The following is a 22,981-nucleotide window of genomic DNA, read 5'->3' as shown; positions in this document are numbered from 1 at the left end:
AGTGGACCTCCAGGGTAACAGAAAGCTACGTGACTGTTCACTACACCACAGAGGAGTGGACCTCCAGGGTAACAGAAAGCTATGTGACTGTTCACTACACCACAGAGGAGTGGGCCTCCAGGGTAACAGAAAGCTATGTGACTGTTCACTACACCACAGAGGAGTGGACCTCCAGGGTAACAGAAAGCTACGTGACTGTTCACTACACCACAGAGGAGTGGACCTCCAGAGTAACAGAAAGCTATGTGACTGTTCACTACACCACAGAGGAGTGGACCTCCAGGGTAACAGAAAGCTATGTGACTGTTCACTACACCACAGAGGAGTGGACCTCCAGAGTAACAGAAAGCTATGTGACTGTTCACTACACCACAGAGGAGAGGACCTCCAGGGTAACAGAAATCTATGTGACTGTTCACTACACCACAGAGGAGTGGACCTCCAGGGTAACAGAAAGCGATGTGACTGTTCACTACACCACAAAGGAGTGGACCTCCAGAGTAACAGAAAGCTATGTGACTGTTCACTACACCACAGAGGATTGGACCTCCAGGGTAACAGAAAGCTACGTGACTGTGACTGTTCACTACACCACAGAGGAGTGGACCTCCAGGGTAACAGAAAGCTACATGACTGTTCACTACACCACAGAGGAGTGGACCTCCAGGGTAACAGAAAGCTATGTGACTGTTCACTACACCACAGAGGAGTGGACCTCCAGGGTAACAGAAAGCTACGTGACTGTGACTGTTCACTACACCACAGAGGAGTGGACCTCCAGGGTAACAGAAAGCTACGTGACTGTGACTGTTCACTACACCACAGAGGAGTGGACCTCCAGGGTAACAGAAAGCTACGTGACTGTTCACTACACCACAGAGGAGTGGACCTCCAGGGTAACAGAAAGCTATGTGACTATTCACTACACCAAAGAGGAGTGGACCTCCAGGGTAACAGAAAGCTATGTGACTGTTCACTACACCACAGAGGAGTGGGGCCTCCAGGGTAACAGAAAGCTACGTGACTGTGACTGTTCACTACACCACAGAGGAGTGGACCTGCAGGGTAACAGAAAGCTACGTGACTGTTCACTACACCACAGAGGAGTGGACCTCCAGGGTAACAGAAAGCTACGTGACTGTTCACTACACCACAGAGGAGTGGACCTCCAGGGTAACAGAAAGCTACGTGACTGTTCACTACACCACAGAGGAGTGGACCTCCAGGGTAACAGAAAGCTATGTGAATGTTCACTACACCACAGAGGAGTGGACCTCCAGGGTAACAGAAAGCTATGTGACTGTTCACTACACCACAGAGGAGTGGACCTCCAGGGTAACAGAAAGCTATGTGACTGTTCACTACACCACAGAGGAGTGGACCTCCAGGGTAACAGAAAGCTATGTGACTGTTCACTACACCACAGAGGAGTGGACCTCCAGGGTAACAGAAAGCTACGTGACTGTTCACTACACCACAGAGGAGTGGACCTCCAGGGTAACAGAAAGCTATGTGACTGTTCACTACACCACAGAGGAGTGGACCTCCAGGGTAACAGAAAGCTACGTGACTGTTCACTACACCACAGAGGAGAGGACCTCCAGGGTAACAGAAAGCTAAGTGACTGTTCACTACACCACAGAGGAGTGGACCTCCAGGGTAACAGAAAGCTACGTGACTGTTCACTACACCACAGAGGAGTGGACCTCCAGGGTAACAGAAAGCTATGTGACTGTTCACTACACCACAGAGGAGTGGACCTCCAGGGTAACAGAAAGCTACGTGACTGTGCCTGCTCACTACACCACAGAGGAGTGGACCTCCAGGGTAACAGAAAGCTATGTGACTGTTCACTACACCACAGAGGAGTGGACCTCCAGGGTAACAGAAAGCTACGTGACTGTTCACTACACCACAGAGGAGTGGACCTCCAGGGTAACAGAAAGCTATGTGACTGTTCACTACACCACAGAGGAGTGGACCTCCAGGGTAACAGAAAGCTACGTGACTGTGCCTGCTCACTACACCACAGAGGAGTGGACCTCCAGGGTAACAGAAAGCTATGTGACTGTTCACTACACCACAGAGGAGTAGGCCTCCAGGGTAACAGAAAGCTACGTGACTGTGACTGTTCACTACACCACAGAGGAGTGGACCTCCAGGGTAACAGAAAGCTACGTGACTGTTCACTACACCACAGAGGAGTGGACCTCCAGGGTAACAGAAAGCTACGTGACTGTTCACTACACCACAGAGGAGTGGACCTCCAGAGTAACAGAAAGCTATGTGACTGTTCACTACACCACAGAGGAGTGGACCTCCAGGGTAACAGAAAGCTACGTGACTGTGACTGTTCACTACACCACAGAGGAGTGGACCTCCAGGGTAACAGAAAGCTACGTGACTGTTCACTACACCACAGAGGAGTGGACCTCCAGAGTAACAGAAAGCTACGTGACTGTTCACTACACCACAGAGGAGTGGACCTCCAGGGTAACAGAAAGCTACGTGACTGTTCACTACACCACAGAGGAGTGGACCTCCAGGGTAACAGAAAGCTACGTGACTGTTCACTACACCACAGAGGAGTGGACCTCCAGAGTAACAGAAAGCTACGTGACTGTTCACTACACCACAGAGGAGTGGACCTCCAGGGTAACAGAAAGCTACGTGACTGTTCACTACACCACAGAGGAGTGGACCTCCAGGGTAACAGAAAGCTACGTGACTGTTCACTACACCACAGAGGAGTGGACCTCCAGGGTAACAGAAAGCTACGTGACTGTTCACTACACCACAGAGGAGTGGACCTCCAGGGTAACAGAAAGCTACGTGACTGTTCACTACACCACAGAGGAGTGGACCTCCAGGGTAACAGAAAGCTACGTGACTGTTCACTACACCACAGAGGAGTGGACCTCCAGGGTAACAGAAAGCTATGTGACTGTTCACTACACCACAGAGGAGTGGACCTCCAGGGTAACAGAAAGCTACGTGACTGTGCCTGCTCACTACACCACAGAGGAGTGGACCTCCAGGGTAACAGAAAGCTACGTGACTGTTCACTACACCACAGAGGAGTGGACCTCCAGGGTAACAGAAAGCTATGTGACTGTTCACTACACCACAGAGGAGTGGACCTCCAGGGTAACAGAAAGCTACGTGACTGTGCCTGCTCACTACACCACAGAGGAGTGGACCTCCAGGGTAACAGAAAGCTATGTGACTGTTCACTACACCACAGAGGAGTGGACCTCCAGGGTAACAGAAAGCTATGTGACTGTTCACTACACCACAGAGGAGTGGACCTCCAGGGTAACAGAAAGCTACGTGACTGTTCACTACACCACTAGAGGAGTGGACCTCCAGGGTAACAGAAAGCTATGTGACTGTTCACTACACCACAGAGGAGTGGACCTCCAGGGTAACAGAAAGCTACGTGACTGTTCACTACACCACAGAGGAGAGGACCTCCAGGGTAACAGAAAGCTACGTGACTGTTCACTACACCACAGAGGAGTGGACCTCCAGGGTAACAGAAAGCTATGTGACTGTTCACTACACCACAGAGGAGTGGACCTCCAGGGTAACAGAAAGCTACGTGACTGTGCCTTCACTACACCACAGAGGAGTGGACCTCCAGGGTAACAGAAAGCTATGTGACTGTTCACTACACCACAGAGGAGTGGACCTCCAGGGTAACAGAAAGCTACGTGACTGTTCACTACACCACAGAGGAGTGGACCTCCAGGGTAACAGAAAGCTATGTGACTGTTCACTACACCACAGAGGAGTGGACCTGCAGGGTAACAGAAAGCTACGTGACTGTGCCTGCTCACTACACCACAGAGGAGTGGACCTCCAGGGTAACAGAAAGCTATGTGACTGTTCACTACACCACAGAGGAGTGGACCTCCAGGGTAACAGAAAGCTACGTGACTGTGACTGTTCACTACACCACAGAGGAGTGGACCTCCAGGGTAACAGAAAGCTACGTGACTGTTCACTACACCACAGAGGAGTGGACCTCCAGGGTAACAGAAAGCTACGTGACTGTTCACTACACCACAGAGGAGTGGACCTCCAGAGTAACAGAAAGCTATGTGACTGTTCACTACACCACAGAGGAGTGGGCCTCCAGGGTAACAGAAAGCTACGTGACTGTGACTGTTCACTACACTACAGAGGAGTGGACCTCCAGGGTAACAGAAAGCTACGTGACTGTTCACTACACCACAGAGGAGTGGACCTCCAGGGTAACAGAAAGCTACGTGACTGTTCACTACACCACAGAGGAGTGGACCTCCAGTGTAACAGAAAGCTACGTGACTGTTCACTACACCACAGAGGAGTGGACCTCCAGGGTAACAGAAAGCTACGTGACTGTTCACTACACCACAGAGGAGTGGACCTCCAGAGTAACAGAAAGCTACGTGACTGTTCACTACACCACAGAGGAGTGGACCTCCAGGGTAACAGAAAGCTACGTGACTGTTCACTACACCACAGAGGAGTGGACCTCCAGGGTAACAGAAAGCTACGTGACTGTTCACTACACCACAGAGGAGTGGACCTCCAGGGTAACAGAAAGCTACGTGACTGTTCACTACACCACAGAGGAGTGGACCTCCAGGGTAACAGAAAGCTACGTGACTGTTCACTACACCACAGAGGAGTGGACCTCCAGGGTAACAGAAAGCTACGTGACTGTTCACTACACCACAGAGGAGTGGACCTCCAGGGTAACAGAAAGCTATGTGACTGTTCACTACACCACAGAGGAGTGGACCTCCAGGGTAACAGAAAGCTACGTGACTGTGCCTGCTCACTACACCACAGAGGAGTGGACCTCCAGGGTAACAAAAAGCTACGTGACTGTTCACTACACCACAGAGGAGTGGACCTCCAGGGTAACAGAAAGCTATGTGACTGTTCACTACACCACAGAGGAGTGGACCTCCAGGGTAACAGAAAGCTATGTGACTGTGCCTGCTCACTACACCACAGAGGAGTGGACCTCCAGGGTAACAGAAAGCTATGTGACTGTTCACTACACCACAGAGGAGTGGACCTCCAGGGTAACAGAAAGCTACGTGACTGTTCACTACACCACAGAGGAGTGGACCTCCAGGGTAACAGAAAGCTATGTGACTGTTCACTACACCACAGAGGAGTGGACCTCCAGGGTAACAGAAAGCTACGTGACTGTGCCTTCACTACACCACAGGAGTGGGAGAAAGCTGGACTGTTCACTACACCACAGAGGAGTGGACCTCCAGGGTAACAGAAAGCTATGTGACTGTTCACTACACCACAGAGGAGTGGACCTCCAGGGTAACAGAAAGCTACGTGACTGTGACTTCACTACACCACAGAGGAGTGGACCTCCAGGGTAACAGAAAGCTACGTGACTGTTCACTACACCACAGAGGAGTGGACCTCCAGGGTAACAGAAAGCTACGTGACTGTTCACTACACCACAGAGGAGTGGACCTCCAGGGTAACAGAAAGCTACGTGACTGTTCACTACACCACAGAGGAGTGACTCCAGAGTAACAGAAAGCTACGTGACTGTTCACTACACCACAGAGGAGTGGACCTCCAGGGTAACAGAAAGCTACGTGACTGTTCACTACACCACAGAGGAGTGGACCTCCAGGGTAACAGAAAGCTACGTGACTGTTCACTACACCACAGAGGAGTGGACCTCCAGGGTAACAGAAAGCTACGTGACTGTTCACTACACCACAGAGGAGTGGACCTCCAGGGTAACAGAAAGCTACGTGACTGTTCACTACACCACAGAGGAGAGAACCTCCAGGGTAACAGAAAGCTACGTGACTGTTCACTACACCACAGAGGAGTGGACCTCCAGGGTAACAGAAAGCTACGTGACTGTTCACTACACCACAGAGGAGTGGACCTCCAGGGTAACAGAAAGCTATGTGACTGTTCACTACACCACAGAGGAGTGGACCTCCAGGGTAACAGAAAGCTACGTGACTGTGCCTGCTCACTACACCACAGAGGAGTGGACCTCCAGGGTAACAGAAAGCTACGTGACTGTTCACTACACCACAGAGGAGTGGACCTCCAGGGTAACAGAAAGCTATGTGACTGTTCACTACACCACAGAGGAGTGGACCTCCAGGGTAACAGAAAGCTACGTGACTGTGCCTGCTCACTACACCACAGAGGAGTGGACCTCCAGGGTAACAGAAAGCTATGTGACTGTTCACTACACCACAGAGGAGTGGACCTCCAGGGTAACAGAAAGCTACGTGACTGTTCACTACACCACAGAGGAGTGGACCTCCAGGGTAACAGAAAGCTACGTGACTGTTCACTACACCACAGAGGAGTGGACCTCCAGGGTAACAGAAAGCTACGTGACTACACCACAGAGGAGTGACCTCCTAACAGAAAGCTCACTACACCACAGAGGAGTGGACCTCCAGGGTAACAGAAAGCTATGTGACTGTTCACTACACCACAGAGGAGTGGGCCTCCAGGGTAACAGAAAGCTACTGTGACTGTTCACTACACCACAGAGGAGTGGACCTCCAGGGTAACAGAAAGCTACGTGACTGTTCACTACACCACAGAGGAGTGGACCTCCAGGGTAACAGAAAGCTACGTGACTGTTCACTACACCACAGAGGAGTGGACCTCCAGAGTAACAGAAAGCTATGTGACTGTTCACTACACCACAGAGGAGTGGACCTCCAGGGTAACAGAAAGCTACGTGACTGTGACTGTTCACTACACCACAGAGGAGTGGACCTCCAGGGTAACAGAAAGCTACGTGACTGTTCACTACACCACAGAGGAGTGGACCTCCAGAGTAACAGAAAGCTACGTGACTGTTCACTACACCACAGAGGAGTGGACCTCCAGGGTAACAGAAAGCTACGTGACTGTTCACTACACCACAGAGGAGTGGACCTCCAGGGTAACAGAAAGCTACGTGACTGTTCACTACACCACAGAGGAGTGGACCTCCAGGGTAACAGAAAGCTACGTGACTGTTCACTACACCACAGAGGAGTGGACCTCCAGGGTAACAGAAAGCTACGTGACTGTTCACTACACCACAGAGGACAGAGGAGTGGACCTCCAGGGTAACAGAAAGCTACGTGACTGTTCACTACACCACAGAGGAGTGGACCTCCAGGGTAACAGAAAGCTACGTGACTGTTCACTACACCACAGAGGAGTGGACCTCCAGGGTAACAGAAAGCTATGTGACTGTTCACTACACCACAGAGGAGTGGACCTCCAGGGTAACAGAAAGCTACGTGACTGTGACTGTTCACTACACCACAGAGGAGTGGACCTCCAGGGTAACAGAAAGCTACGTGACTGTTCACTACACCACAGAGGAGTGGACCTCCAGGGTAACAGAAAGCTACGTGACTGTTCACTACACCACAGAGGAGTGGACCTCCAGGGTAACAGAAAGCTACGTGACTGTTCACTACACCACAGAGGAGTGGACCTCCAGGGTAACAGAAAGCTACGTGACTGTTCACTACACCACAGAGGAGTGGACCTCCAGGGTAACAGAAAGCTACGTGACTGTTCACTACACCACAGAGGAGTGGACCTCCAGGGTAACAGAAAGCTACGTGACTGTTCACTACACCACAGAGGAGTGGACCTCCAGGGTAACAGAAAGCTACGTGACTGTTCACTACACCACAGAGGAGTGGACCTCCAGGGTAACAGAAAGCTACGTGACTGTTCACTACACCACAGAGGAGTGGACCTCCAGGGTAACAGAAAGCTATGTGACTGTTCACTACACCACAGAGGAGTGGACCTCCAGGGTAACAGAAAGCTATGTGACTGTTCACTACACCACAGAGGAGTGGACCTCCAGGGTAACAGAAAGCTACGTGACTGCCTGCTCACTACACCACAGAGGAGTGGACCTCCAGGGTAACAGAAAGCTATGTGACTGTTCACTACACCACAGAGGAGTGGACCTCCAGGGTAACAGAAAGCTATGTGACTGTTCACTACACCACAGAGGAGTGGACCTCCAGGGTAACAGAAAGCTACGTGACTGTTCACTACACCACAGAGGAGTGGACCTCCAGGGTAACAGAAAGCTACGTGACTGTTCACTACACCACAGAGGAGTGGACCTCCAGGGTAACAGAAAGCTATGTGACTGTTCACTACACCACAGAGGAGTGGACCTCCAGGGTAACAGAAAGCTATGTGACTGTTCACTACACCACAGAGGAGTGGACCTCCAGGGTAACAGAAAGCTACTGTGACTGTTCACTACACCACAGAGGAGTGGACCTCCAGGGTAACAGAAAGCTATGTGACTGTTCACTACACCACAGAGGAGTGGACCTCCAGGGTAACAGAAAGCTACGTGACTGTGCCTGCTCACTACACCACAGAGGAGTGGACCTCCAGGGTAACAAAAAGCTATGTGACTGTTCACTACACCACAGAGGAGTGGACCTCCAGGGTAACAGAAAGCTATGTGACTGTTCACTACACCACAGAGGAGTGGACCTCCAGGGTAACAGAAAGCTACGTGACTGTTCACTACACCACAGAGGAGTGGACCTCCAGGGTAACAGAAAGCTACGTGACTGTTCACTACACCACAGAGGAGTGGACCTCCAGGGTAACAGAAAGCTATGTGACTGTTCACTACACCACAGAGGAGTGGACCTCCAGGGTAACAGAAAGCTATGTGACTGTGACTGTTCACTACACCACAGAGGAGTGGACCTCCAGGGTAACAGAAAGCTACGTGACTGTGCCTGCTCACTACACCACAGAGGAGTGGACCTCCAGGGTAACATAAAGCTATGTGACTGTTCACTACACCACAGAGGAGTGGACCTCCAGGGTAACAGAAAGCTACGTGACTGTTCACTACACCACAGAGGAGTGGACCTCCAGGGTAACAGAAAGCTACGTGACTGTGACTGTTCACTACACCACAGAGGAGAGGACCTCCAGGGTAACAGAAAGCTACGTGACTGTTCACTACACCACAGAGGAGTGGACCTCCAGGGTAACAGAAAGCTATGTGACTGTTCACTACACCACAGAGGAGTGGACCTCCAGGGTAACAGAAAGCTATGTGACTGTGACTGTTCACTACACCACAGAGGAGTGGACCTCCAGGGTAACAGAAAGCTATGTGACTGTTCACTACACCACAGAGGAGTGGACCTCCAGGGTAACAGAAAGCTATGTGACTGTGACTGTTCACTACACCACAGAGGAGTGGACCTCCAGGGTAACAGAAAGCTATGTGACTGTTCACTACACCACAGAGGAGTGGACCTCCAGGGTAACAGAAAGCTACGTGACTGTGACTGTTCACTACACCACAGAGGAGTGGACCTCCAGGGTAACAGAAAGCTACGTGACTGTTCACTACACCACAGAGGAGTGGACCTCCAGGGTAACAGAAAGCGTGACTGTGACTGTTCACTACACCACAGAGGAGTGGACCTCCAGGGTAACAGAAAGCTATGTGACTGTTCACTACACCACAGAGGAGTGGACCTCCAGGGTAACAGAAAGCTACAGAGGAGTGACTGTGCTACGTGACTGTTCACTACACCACAGAGGAGTGGACCTCCAGGGTAACAGAAAGCTACGTGACTGTTCACTACACCACAGAGGAGTGGACCTCCAGGGTAACAGAAAGCTATGTGACTGTTCACTACACCACAGAGGAGTGGACCTCCAGGGTAACAGAAAGCTATGTGACTGTGACTGTTCACTACACCACAGAGGAGTGGACCTCCAGGGTAACAGAAAGCTACGTGACTGTGCCTGCTCACTACACCACAGAGGAGTGGACCTCCAGGGTAACATAAAGCTATGTGACTGTTCACTACACCACAGAGGAGTGGACCTCCAGGGTAACAGAAAGCTATGTGACTGTTCACTACACCACAGAGGAGTGGACCTCCAGGGTAACAGAAAGCTATGTGACTGTGACTGTTCACTACACCACAGAGGAGTGGACCTCCAGGGTAACAGAAAGCTATGTGACTGTTCACTACACCACAGAGGAGTGGACCTCCAGGGTAACAGAAAGCTATGTGACTGTGACTGTTCACTACACCACAGAGGAGTGGACCTCCAGGGTAACAGAAAGCTATGTGACTGTTCACTACACCACAGAGGAGTGGGCCTCCAGGGTAACAGAAAGCTACGTGACTGTGACTGTTCACTACACCACAGAGGAGTGGACCTCCAGGGTAACAGAAAGCTACGTGACTGTTCACTACACCACAGAGGAGTGGACCTCCAGGGTAACAGAAAGCTACGTGACTGTTCACTACACCACAGAGGAGTGGACCTCCAGGGTAACAGAAAGCTACGTGACTGTGACTGTTCACTACACCACAGAGGAGTGGACCTCCAGGGTAACAGAAAGCTACGTGACTGTTCACTACACCACAGAGGAGTGGACCTCCAGGGTAACAGAAAGCTATGTGACTGTTCACTACACCACAGAGGAGTGGACCTCCAGGGTAACAGAAAGCTATGTGACTGTGACTGTTCACTACACCACAGAGGAGTGGACCTCCAGGGTAACAGAAAGCTACGTGACTGTGACTGTTCACTACACCACAGAGGAGTGGACCTCCAGGGTAACATAAAGCTAAGTGACTGTTCACTACACCACAGAGGAGTGGACCTCCAGGGTAACAGAAAGCTACGTGACTGTTCACTACACCACAGAGGAGTGGACCTCCAGGGTAACAGAAAGCGTGACTGTGACTGTTCACTACACCACAGAGGAGAGGACCTCCAGGGTAACAGAAAGCTACGTGACTGTTCACTACACCACAGAGGAGTGGACCTCCAGGGTAACAGAAAGCTATGTGACTGTTCACTACACCACAGAGGAGTGGACCTCCAGGGTAACAGAAAGCTATGTGACTGTGACTGTTCACTACACCACAGAGGAGTGGACCTCCAGGGTAACAGAAAGCTATGTGACTGTTCACTACACCACAGAGGAGTGGACCTCCAGGGTAACAGAAAGCTATGTGACTGTGACTGTTCACTACACCACAGAGGAGTGGACCTCCAGGGTAACAGAAAGCTATGTGACTGTTCACTACACCACAGAGGAGTGGGCCTCCAGGGTAACAGAAAGCTACGTGACTGTGACTGTTCACTACACCACAGAGGAGTGGACCTCCAGGGTAACAGAAAGCTACGTGACTGTTCACTACACCACAGAGGAGTGGACCTCCAGGGTAACAGAAAGCTACGTGACTGTTCACTACACCACAGAGGAGTGGACCTCCAGGGTAACAGAAAGCTATGTGACTGTTCACTACACCACAGAGGAGTGGACCTCCAGGGTAACAGAAAGCTACGTGACTGTGCCTGCTCACTACACCACAGAGGACTGGACCTCCAGGGTAACAAAAAGCTATGTGACTGTTCACTACACCACAGAGGAGTGGACCTCCAGGGTAACAGAAAGCTATGTGACTGTTCACTACACCACAGAGGAGTGGACCTCCAGGGTAACAGAAAGCTACGTGACTGTTCACTACACCACAGAGGAGTGGACCTCCAGGGTAACAGAAAGCTACGTGACTGTTCACTACACCACAGAGGAGTGGACCTCCAGGGTAACAGAAAGCTATGTGACTGTTCACTACACCACAGAGGAGTGGACCTCCAGGGTAACAGAAAGCTATGTGACTGTGACTGTTCACTACACCACAGAGGAGTGGACCTCCAGGGTAACAGAAAGCTACGTGACTGTGCCTGCTCACTACACCACAGAGGAGTGGACCTCCAGGGTAACATAAAGCTATGTGACTGTTCACTACACCACAGAGGAGTGGACCTCCAGGGTAACAGAAAGCTATGTGACTGTTCACTACACCACAGAGGAGTGGACCTCCAGGGTAACAGAAAGCTATGTGACTGTGACTGTTCACTACACCACAGAGGAGTGGACCTCCAGGGTAACAGAAAGCTATGTGACTGTTCACTACACCACAGAGGAGTGGACCTCCAGGGTAACAGAAAGCTATGTGACTGTGACTGTTCACTACACCACAGAGGAGTGGACCTCCAGGGTAACAGAAAGCTATGTGACTGTTCACTACACCACAGAGGAGTGGGCCTCCAGGGTAACAGAAAGCTACGTGACTGTGACTGTTCACTACACCACAGAGGAGTGGACCTCCAGGGTAACAGAAAGCTACGTGACTGTTCACTACACCACAGAGGAGTGGACCTCCAGAGTAACAGAAAGCTACGTGACTGTTCACTACACCACAGAGGAGTGGACCTCCAGGGTAACAGAAAGCTACGTGACTGTGACTGTTCACTACACCACAGAGGAGTGGACCTCCAGGGTAACATAAAGCTATGTGACTGTTCACTACACCACAGAGGAGTGGACCTCCAGGGTAACATAAAGCTATGTGACTGTTCACTACACCACAGAGGAGTGGACCTCCAGGGTAACAGAAAGCTACGTGACTGTGACTGTTCACTACACCACAGAGGAGTGGACCTCCAGGGTAACATAAAGCTATGTGACTGTTCACTACACCACAGAGGAGTGGACCTCCAGGGTAACATAAAGCTATGTGACTGTTCACTACACCACAGAGGAGTGGACCTCCAGGGTAACAGAAAGCGTGACTGTACTGTGACTAACAGAAAGCTATGTGACTGTTCACTACACCACAGAGGAGAGGACCTCCAGGGTAACAGAAAGCTATGTGACTGTTCACTACACCACAGAGGAGTGGACCTCCAGGGTAACAGAAAGCTACGTGACTGTTCACTACACCACAGAGGAGTGGACCTCCAGGGTAACAGAAAGCTACGTGACTGTTCACTACACCACAGAGGAGTGGACCTCCAGGGTAACAGAAAGCTACGTGACTGTTCACTACACCACAGAGGAGAGGACCTCCAGGGTAACAGAAAGCTACGTGACTGTTCACTACACCACAGAGGAGTGGACCTCCAGGGTAACAGAAAGCTACGTGACTGTTCACTACACCACAGAGGAGTGGACCTCCAGGGTAACAGAAAGCTATGTGACTGTTCACTACACCACAGAGGAGTGGACCTCCAGGGTAACAGAAAGCTACGTGACTGTGCCTGCTCACTACACCACAGAGGAGTGGACCTCCAGGGTAACAAAAAGCTATGTGACTGTTCACTACACCACAGAGGAGTGGACCCTCCAGGGTAACAGAAAGCTATGTGACTGTTCACTACACCACAGAGGAGTGGACCTCCAGGGTAACAGAAAGCTACGTGACTGTTCACTACACCACAGAGGAGTGGACCTCCAGGGTAACAGAAAGCTACGTGACTGTTCACTACACCACAGAGGAGTGGACCTCCAGGGTAACAGAAAGCTATGTGACTGTTCACTACACCACAGAGGAGTGGACCTCCAGGGTAACAGAAAGCTATGTGACTGTTCACTACACCACAGAGGAGAGGACCTCCAGGGTAACAGAAAGCTACGTGACTGTTCACTACACCACAGAGGAGTGGACCTCCAGGGTAACAGAAAGCTATGTGACTGTTCACTACACCACAGAGGAGTGGACCTCCAGGGTAACAGAAAGCTACGTGACTGTGCCTGCTCACTACACCACAGAGGAGTGGACCTCCAGGGTAACAAAAAGCTATGTGACTGTTCACTACACCACAGAGGAGTGGACCTCCAGGGTAACAAAAAGCTATGTGACTGTTCACTACACCACAGAGGAGTGGACCTCCAGGGTAACAGAAAGCTACGTGACTGTTCACTACACCACAGAGGAGTGGACCTCCAGGGTAACAGAAAGCTACATGACTGTTCACTACACCACAGAGGAGTGGACCTCCAGGGTAACAGAAAGCTACGTGACTGTTCACTACACCACAGAGGAGTGGACCTCCAGGGTAACAGAAAGCTACGTGACTGTTCACTACACCACAGCGGAGTGGGAGATGTGAAGTCCGGTGCTACAGACACCTCTATGAGAGTCACACAGGTACTGCTAGGAGCAGTAGCAGAGTGGAAGATAGCTTGCTTTGCACATGTGATCAATTTAGCATCCCAAAGGGGAATCTCAGGTAACCAGATGGAACGCCTCCTTGGGAGGATCAGGAACGTGGTTTCCTTTTTCCCCTGAAGCACAACAGCAAGAACTGCTACAGCTACCGACCCACAAGCTCATACACCATGTCACAACAAGATGGAACTCCACTTATGACATGTTGGAGAGCCATCTTGAGCAGCAGGCAGCTGTATACTCTGCACTGACAGACAAGACCCTGAAAAAACATAGACATCATCACCTTGTCTGATGACGTGAAAGTGTCAGAGGAGGTCCTCCAGGTGATCAAACCCCACAAAACGGTTACAACCCTACTGAGCACTGAAACTGCACTGTCTGTGTCCATGATCCTACCTCTGAAAACAAGGATTCTACAATCTATGGCCCCAAGTGAGGAAGACAGCACCATCACTAGAGATGCCAAGGCTGCCATTAGAGAGGAATTGAAGCCCAGATACCCCCCTAATGTACAGGACTACATTCATAGATCTACTGCACTGGATCCAAGGTTCAAGTCCCTGTCTCACCTAGACCCTGCCCTACACTGGAGGACATACCGTGTTCTCAACACTGACATTGTGGCCATTGAAGAGGTAATAAATAATAAGAGTGAATTACTTAAATAATAAATATACTGCAGTCTAATCTTAGTCTATGCTATCGCTATTAGAATCAGCCATTTTTGATTGGAATAATAATGGCTTTTATTAAATGTTGTAGCCCACAATTACAGTTCTATGAAATATGAAAATAAATAATGAATTGGTCCTTCATGAGCAAGGACACCATCAAAGAGGAGGTGGCATCCTACCAGGCGGCGAGCCTGGTGATCCACTGGCATGGTGGAAAAGCAATGAGTGTAAATACCCTCACATTGTCACGACGGCAAGGTGCTACATGGCAGTGCCTGGCACTTCAGTTCCTAGCGAGAGGCTGTTCTCCACGGCAGGGGACAGAGTGACTGCAGAGGTCTCCCCTCTCCCCAGACTATGTAGACATCAACATCTTTTAGAAAAAGAATGAAGTTATAAGCTCAGATCTGCTTTTTCTTTCTTGTTGTTCTCTTGTTTGATGACGTGGACACAGGCTATTTTTACATTCACTATTGTTCACAGGAAGAAGGTATCATGCCTCATATTGCACTTTAATTTAACAATTGAGTATTGAGTATTTTATTTTAAGATTTTATTTAAACATTGAAAAGTTCCTTGCTTGAAGTGTTTAAGTTATAAATGGAAAGAAAAGTTCTAGTAATCTGATCTGAAAAACGATCCGATCTGTGACTCAAAACAGTGATCTGAACCGTGAGTTTTGTGATCCGTTGCACCACTAGTTACGATACATGGCAGTTAAAAAAACATGGCAATATTCAAAGCATATATACAGAAGAATATCGTTGCTGTCGGATGAAAATGTGTTCAAAATAGCTTCTAAAGTCTCATAATTGTACGTTCGTCAATGGAAAAATATGGCAGTTTTTCCCATTTCCTGAAAAGATTGTGTTGGAGATAAGAGGCTTACTGTATTTCTCATCCCTCGCTTTTCTTACAGAGGCCCACTTCTGCCTAGTTGTCTCCTCTCCTTTCTTCCTTCTCTGCTCAACATCGTCAGTGAACACTTGGGTTGCACTCAGTAGGGCACACCACAGCAAAACGCCTGATTCTTTTTAAAGAGTATTTCTTTCCGTTTCAAAATGTTTTACTCCCTACTGAACAGGGTCTTACCTCGTGATGTACACGTCTGTTTCCGGCCTGTCTTTACATGTCTGTCTGTCTTTGGAGCTCTGTGGCTAATGTCTTTCTCTCTGTGCTTCTCTGCTTGGAGACTCAGCTGACTTCCTGACTGAACAACCGCGTGACTCACTGCCTGGATCACTGTTCTCATAAGCCACCTCTCTGTACCCTGTGTTCCCCTAGCTCGTCTACATCTTAGATGGCTGGCTCACACCTGACCTCTCCTCTCACACAGCAGAGCCTGGGAGTGGGAAGAATCAAACAATGGTTTTTTCAGGGTCACACAAACACACAATTTCCAACAAAGAGATGAACCTTGTAATATTGAACGGCGCTCGCCGCTGACCTGTCTCCTAAAGCAGTAAGGAAGTGCAGACCAGGCAGCCTACCTGTTGAGTATAGAGTTGGCTCCGTGGTGCATGGTAGAGGCTACATCTGGAGGGCCCCCGGGGCCCTTCCTGTTCATGCCTGGAGGGGGGCACATCCCAGAGGTCACCTGTGGAGGCATGCCGGGGCCCATGTTGGGGCCCATCCCGGGGCCGTAGGGGCGGGCAGCCATCTGACCCGGGCCCATCCTGCCAGGGGGCATGCCTGCATACGGCGCCCCACCAGCCTGGCCTGGCATGCCCCCCGGACCACCAGGGTAGTTGGCGTTGGGCATGCCACTGTAGCCAGGCTGTCTGGGGTAACCTGGAGGGTGGGGAGAGAGACAGAGAGACATCCAGGGACTGTTCAGAAGGGCAATGTTTTTTTATTATTGGACAAGTCCATGTAGTACCTCCCTGTTTCACTCGGTTTCAAAACGTTGAATTTTTACTGAATACAACCCAGGTCTTACACTAACACAGCAAGAGTCCTAATCCTAAACGGTGCCTTGATTGAACCAAAATCAGGAAACGGACTTAACAGATAGGCCTAATATTTGAGTTTAAAAAGGAGGCTTTTATTCAAGCAAATAGATCGATACCTGTGGTGAAGCTTTAGGCCCGATGTATGTAGCCTGCCTCAGCAACCGTCTAGCCTCCAGAATATAGAAACCTGGCCGGGAGTTTCAGTGGTCCACATCTACAGATAACGCCTCTCTCTCGGTTTCTGTTCTGACAGGCTAGCCGATGAAACAGGGTGTAGATGCTGGAGTCCGATTCGATGAGTAATCCATCTCCATACTTCTTCAAAGCCCGTGCAGAAAGCCCTCTGAGGGATGCAGCTTCAAAAGGTTCGCTGTGTCTAGGCTACCTCAGAAACGCTGTGTCTAGGCTACTTCAGAAACGCTGTGTCTTGGTTACCTCAGAAACGCTGTGTCTAGGCTACCTCAGAAACGCTGTGTCTACGCTACCTCAGAAACGCTGTGTCTAGGCTACCTCAGAAACGCTGTGTCTAGGCTACCTCAGAAACGCTGTGTCTAGGCTACCTCAGAAACGCTGTGTCTAGGCTACCTCAGAAACGCTGTGTCTACGCTACCTCAGAAATGCTGTGTCTACGCTACCTCAGAAACGCTGTGACCACTGTAGGATGACAATTGAAAAATCTTTTGAAAGATTTGGATGTTCTGATCTTTTTATTAACGGTCCAGAGAGCAACACTAGGCTGTAAGAGAGGACGAAAGGAGAGAACAGTGCCCCTACTAGCTCAACCATAACTTTGCAAATCAGGACGAGCCCTGTGTGTATGTCTACTGGCTCCTACTACCAGTAGACATACACACGTGGCTCCTACTACCGCGCTTCAGGAGGATCATACTTTCAATGTTGATGCGTTCATTTCCCCTTCTCTAGCTATAGCGATACTAACTATAGCGATACTAACTATAGCGACCCTAACTATAACGACACTAACTATAGCGATACTAACTATAGCGATACTAACTATAGCAAAACCAGGAAGTGGGAAATCTGAGGTTTGTAGATTTCTTGGCCTATCCAATATACAGTGTCTATGGGGTCATATTGCACTTCCTAAGGCTTCCACTAGATGTCAACAGTCTTTAGAACGTTGTTTCAGGCCTCTACTGTGAAGTTGGAGAGAATGAGAGCTGATTGAGTCATGGGTCTGCCAAAAGGCCATGTGCTCAGTCAGGCATGCGCCCGAGAGAGTTAGCTCCGTTCCCTTTCATTTCTAAAGACAAAGGAATTCTCCGGTTGAAACATTATTGAAGATTTATGTTAAAAACATCCTAAAGATTGATTCTATACATCGTTTGACATGATTCTACGAACTGTAATATAACTTTTTTGACTTTGTCTGGACCTAGTGCCTGCGCATTTGGATTACTGTACTAAATACGCGACCAAAAAGGAGGTATTTGGACATAAATGGTGGACTTTATTGAACAAAACTAACATTTATTGTGGAACTGCGATTCCTGGGAGTGCATTCTAATGAAGATCATCAAAGGTAAGTGAATATTTATAATGCTATTTCTGACTTCTGTTGACTCCACAACATGGCAGGTATCTGTATGGTGGCTGAGCGCTGTACTCAGAATATTCCATGGGGTGCTTTTTCCGTAAAGCTTTTTTGAAATCTGATACATCAGTTGCATTAAGGAGAAGTATATCTTTAATTCCATGCATAACAGTTGTATTTTCATCAACATTTATGATGAGTATTTCTGTAAATTGACGTAGCTCTCTACACTTTCACCGGATGTTTTGGAGGCAAAACATAACAACGCGCCAATGTATACTGAGATTTTGGGATATAAATATGCACTTTATCAAACAAAACATACATGTATTGTGTAACATGAAGTCCTATGAGTGCCATCTGATGAAGCTGGTGATTCATTTTCTCTATTTCTGCTTTTTGTGACTCCTCTCTTTGGCTGGAAAAATGGCTGTGTTCTTTTGTGACTAGGTGCAGACCTAACATAATCGTTTGGTGTGCTTTCGTCATAAAGCCTTTTTGAAATCGGACACTGTTGTGGGATTAACAACAAGTTTATCTTTGAGGAATTCTAATTATGAGATTTCTGTTGTTTGAATTTGGTGCCCTACACTTTTACTGGATGTTGGTCAGGTGGAACGTTAGCAGGTTAGTCTCCTTTTAACTGGTTAGTCTCTTTTTAACTGGTTAGTCTCCTTTTAACCCGGTTAGTCTCCTTTTAACTGGTTAGTCTCCTTTTAACCCGGTTAGTCTCCTTTTAACCGGTTAGTCTCCTTTTAACCCGGTTAGTCTCTTTTTAACCGGGTTAGTCTCCTTTTAACTGGTTAGTCTCCTTTGAACTGGTTAGTCTCCTTTTAACCGGTTAGTCTCTTTTTAACCAGGTTAGTCTCCTTTTAACTGGTTAGTCTCCTTTTAACAGGTTAGTCTCCTTTTAACAGGTTAGTCTCCTTTTAACAGGTTAGTCTCCTTTTAACCAGGTTCGTCTCCTTTTCAAGAGAGACCTGGAATCATTAAGCGGGACAGAACCAACTTAATGATTTCATTGTGTACAAGCTGAGTACGGGGCCTCACCTTGTGGTCCGTACTGTCCACCCTGAGGGCCGTAGTTCCCCATGGAGTTGTTCTGAGGGTAGGGCCCCATCCCAGGAAGCATCTGGCCTCCCGATGACTGGCGAGGGGATAAGGCGGAGCCAGGTTGCTGCGGCGACCCGTGGGGAGGCATCTGGGGGTTACGCATGTACACTACAAAAGACAGAGAGGGAGAGATGGAGAGGAAAAGGTTAGCTATACTCTTTCATAGCCATACAAGTGTAGTTCCATTTCCTAAAACCCTATCAAGGTCGGGTGTTGAATGTCAGTCAGTCCTTTTCCAAACAAACCATAAGAAAGAAAGGTGATTTGTAGATCGTTCAGGCTGCAGTCAGGGTAGTCGATCTCAAACACCACCTATATCTTTTCATACTCACCCCTGTCCTGGCCCATGGCTGACTGGCCCATGGATGTGTGGAGAATGCCTTCTGAATGGACGCTGGGCGGCCGGGGAGGCATCTGGTTACCTGCGGGATGACATCAGAGAGATTCAGACACACGCTGGGAATCATAAAAAACAGACCATGCTTCTGTTTCGTACAACAAACGCTGTGGTTGACAACAAACGCTGTGGTTTACACCAGCTTAAGGAAGCTGGACGTGTACTATGTGGTAGATTACTGCTTCTCTCTGAAAACCAGTGGCTCTATCATGTGTGTAGCTCTAATCTCTCTCTCTACCCACCTGGCACAGCAGCAGGTGAGAGGGGCCCGGAGCGCGAGGGGGTGACGCTGGCAGGGGAGCCCACGGGGGAGGGGGAGGGCCCGCGGATGCCAGGCAAGTGGGGCGAGGTGTGAGGGGAGAAGGGTGACTGGGCGGGGTTACTCTGTTCCCCCTGGCTACTGGACACCCCCGACGTGCTGACCCCCGGACTCAGAGCCCCCTCTGTACCCGTCGGCAGGTCATCTATGGAACCAGAGAGGTCCTGGAACAAGAGAGAGGGGAGAATTAGAACCACAGAATTAAATAGAACACTAGGAAGTCTGACTGGAGAGACAGGATTCATTTGGAACATTTTGGTTACACAGCGTTAATGTTCACCTGGCTACTGAGGGTTGAACAGCTCAGACATATTGGGCAGCAAAAGTCAACAGTCACCTCATCTGTCCAAAGTCTACAGAGAGGATCCACATGACCAGAGTCCAGCAAATAAGACAACAGACCAGGGATTCCGTTAGCCGCTAAAATGTTGGCTTTTGTGCGTATTTAAAAAATAAATAAAAAAATCAGAATTAAAATGTAAAAGTTAAAATTCAACTAATGCGAGAGCACCAGCCGCTGCCATATAGACACATTGATACACCGTAATCATTGACAGCTGAATAGCCTGAATGAGAGAATGGAGGAGACGGCCCAATGCAGCCGTTGACCTAGAACTTCCGCTGTCAACTAAGTCAAAAAACATAAGGCTGACAACAACAAAAAATGTTGAAAATATAAGGATGAAAATGCTGGTAGTCTCAAACAAATTCACCTGTCTCCTCAGCCTGTCTGCCTTCCTAGATCTGTCTTGACTTGACCTATCAGGAGTGAAGTGCAACATTGTATCAAATCAATCCCCTGGACCCTGCCAGAAGCCATCTCTAGGGAAGTTGCAACATAGTATCAAGTATCCCAGACTTCCCAGCACCAGTGAGCTCCGGAGAGACAGTTGTCTTTGCTGAAGGTATTTTATGATGTTGATATGATGCTATTTTGCTCTTTCACACGAGGCTTGGTTATTACCGGGGGAGGAGATTGTTGGAAAGATTTCCCAAATAGCCTAATTCTTCCTCACAGTAGGCCTATCAATCGCAATATATGTTTTAAAGACAGACTTCCTGTGTGAGGTGAATCAAAAAAAGACAGACGCTCAGCTTATTAGTGGTGGATGTGGTGAGATAAGACAAACAGAAATCCCCAAATGGGCATTTTCAGGACAGAGACACATCTTCGCCACACATCCCTACCTTTCTTCTTGTCTCAACATTTTACAGATGATACACAAGACACATTACCGTCGCACCTATTTCAGATGCTTTTCACTGACCGTGACAACCCAGTCACCAGCGAGGCCTTCTGCCAACGCGGCTGTCGGTGAAAGAAACCCACATCCTGTTCTATTGGTTTTCATAACAACTCTCTTTCCTTGTCCTGAAGACAAAGACACAATCCCAGTCATATTACCATGGCAAAACTTCCTAGTCGTTGCATCTTTAGATTCAGCCTCTTCCTGAACGTGACAGATGTTTTATTTCGGTCATATACCTCAGGTGCGGTGTTTGGAACGGAGTTGTCCGCCAATTGTATTTTGTCAAATGTTTGAAAATTATGTTTTATTGTCCTCTTCATGTCAGGAGTTGCATGGTTTGTTAAGATTAATTGCCGTAATTTAAATATGACTTCTGTCATTCTGAGCATCATGGGTGCATATGCATATAGGCCCAGGCAAATGTCAAATATGGACGGATACGTTGTCCGTCAAATATGGACGGATACAACCCTGCTACAACCCTGATACAACTCTGCTACAACCCTGATACAGCCCTGCTACAGCCCTGATACAACCCTTATACAGCCTTGCTACAACCCTGCTACAACCCTGCTACAGCCCTGATACAGCCCTGATACAGCCCTGATACAGCCCTTATACAACCCTGATACAACCCTGATACAGCCCTGATACAGCCCTTATACAACCCTGATACAACCCTGATACAGCCCTTATACAGCCCCACCAGATCACTTTAGAGAGGCTGTGGGATCCATCTCAGCAGAAACACAATCAGTTGTCTGGCTACTCAAAACACATGGTGGAGCTAAAACATCTCTCCGGTTGAGAATCAAGGCTCTAATCCGTGATGTGGTCATGATGTTGGCAGGAGAGGTGATTGTGTTTGAACAGGAAGAAGAGTTGTTTACACACACTGTCTGTAGTCACGTGGATCCCATGTGGTTGTCTCCTCTAACAGCTAGCTAGCTCATCTGACTGTCACAGAGAGGGAGGGATAGAGGGGAGGGGAGAGGAGGGAAGGTAATGTTTAACATAGAAGAATGTAGCCATCTACATTGCCTAATGTTTTGCTTGAGGTTAATCTTGCATTTTACCACAGAAAAGTAGACTAGACCGCGAAAAGTATCACAGAAACGTAGACTAGACCGCGAAAAGTATCACAGAAAAGTAGACTAGACCGCAAAAAGTACCACAGAAAAGTAGACTAGGCCGCGAAAAGTACCACAGAAAAGTAGACTAGGGTTTCAAGGCTCTAATCCGTGATGTGGTCATGATGTTGGCAGGAGAGGTGATTGTGTTTGAACAGGAAGAAGAGTTGTTTACACCCACTGTCTGTAGTCACGTGGATCCCATGTGTTTGTCTCCTCTAACAGCTAGCTAGCTCATCTGACTGTCACAGAGAGGGAGGGATGGAGGGGAGTGGAGAGGAGGGGAGGGGAGAGGAGGGAAGGGGGAAAAAAACACTCCCTGGAAGGTGGCCAAGTATTCCCACAAAAATGTCACTCTGTGACAGGCAGAGGCTGGCTGCGGCCCCAAAGCCGGCGGTTTTCAAGTTGAAACGACGCCCAGTGCTATTTTTGGACCGTGACCTGATGGAGGCACCCCAGAGAGACCGACAGAAGGAGGACGATGATTCAGGAACACTCGCCTCCACCCCTCTTGCTCTCATTCTCTCCCTTCAT

The 22,981-nt window shown here is 49.0% G+C and overlaps 1 protein-coding gene across 2 annotated transcripts in view; it reads right to left on the bottom strand.

Moving 5' to 3' along the window:
- The window catches only part of LOC139373569 (AT-rich interactive domain-containing protein 1A-like), a 125,450-nt gene that overhangs the window by 22,220 nt on the left and 80,249 nt on the right, over positions 1-22,981 (bottom strand). For both annotated transcript variants that reach the window (XM_071114233.1, XM_071114234.1), the window contains exons 5-8: positions 19,991-20,231; positions 19,684-19,773; positions 19,289-19,459; positions 16,222-16,522 (exon numbers count right to left, since the gene is read on the bottom strand). In XM_071114233.1, the coding sequence (XP_070970334.1) occupies positions 16,222-16,522; positions 19,289-19,459; positions 19,684-19,773; positions 19,991-20,231 (803 nt within the window). The remainder of the gene's footprint in view (positions 1-16,221; positions 16,523-19,288; positions 19,460-19,683; positions 19,774-19,990; positions 20,232-22,981) is intronic.

The sequence above is a fragment of the Oncorhynchus clarkii genome, chromosome 18 (assembly GCF_045791955.1).
Source record: "Oncorhynchus clarkii lewisi isolate Uvic-CL-2024 chromosome 18, UVic_Ocla_1.0, whole genome shotgun sequence".
In the NCBI taxonomy this organism is placed as follows: Eukaryota; Metazoa; Chordata; class Actinopteri; order Salmoniformes; family Salmonidae; genus Oncorhynchus; species Oncorhynchus clarkii.
Note: the sequence above shows the minus strand (reverse complement) of the source record. Positions and strands in the feature narration are given on the sequence as shown.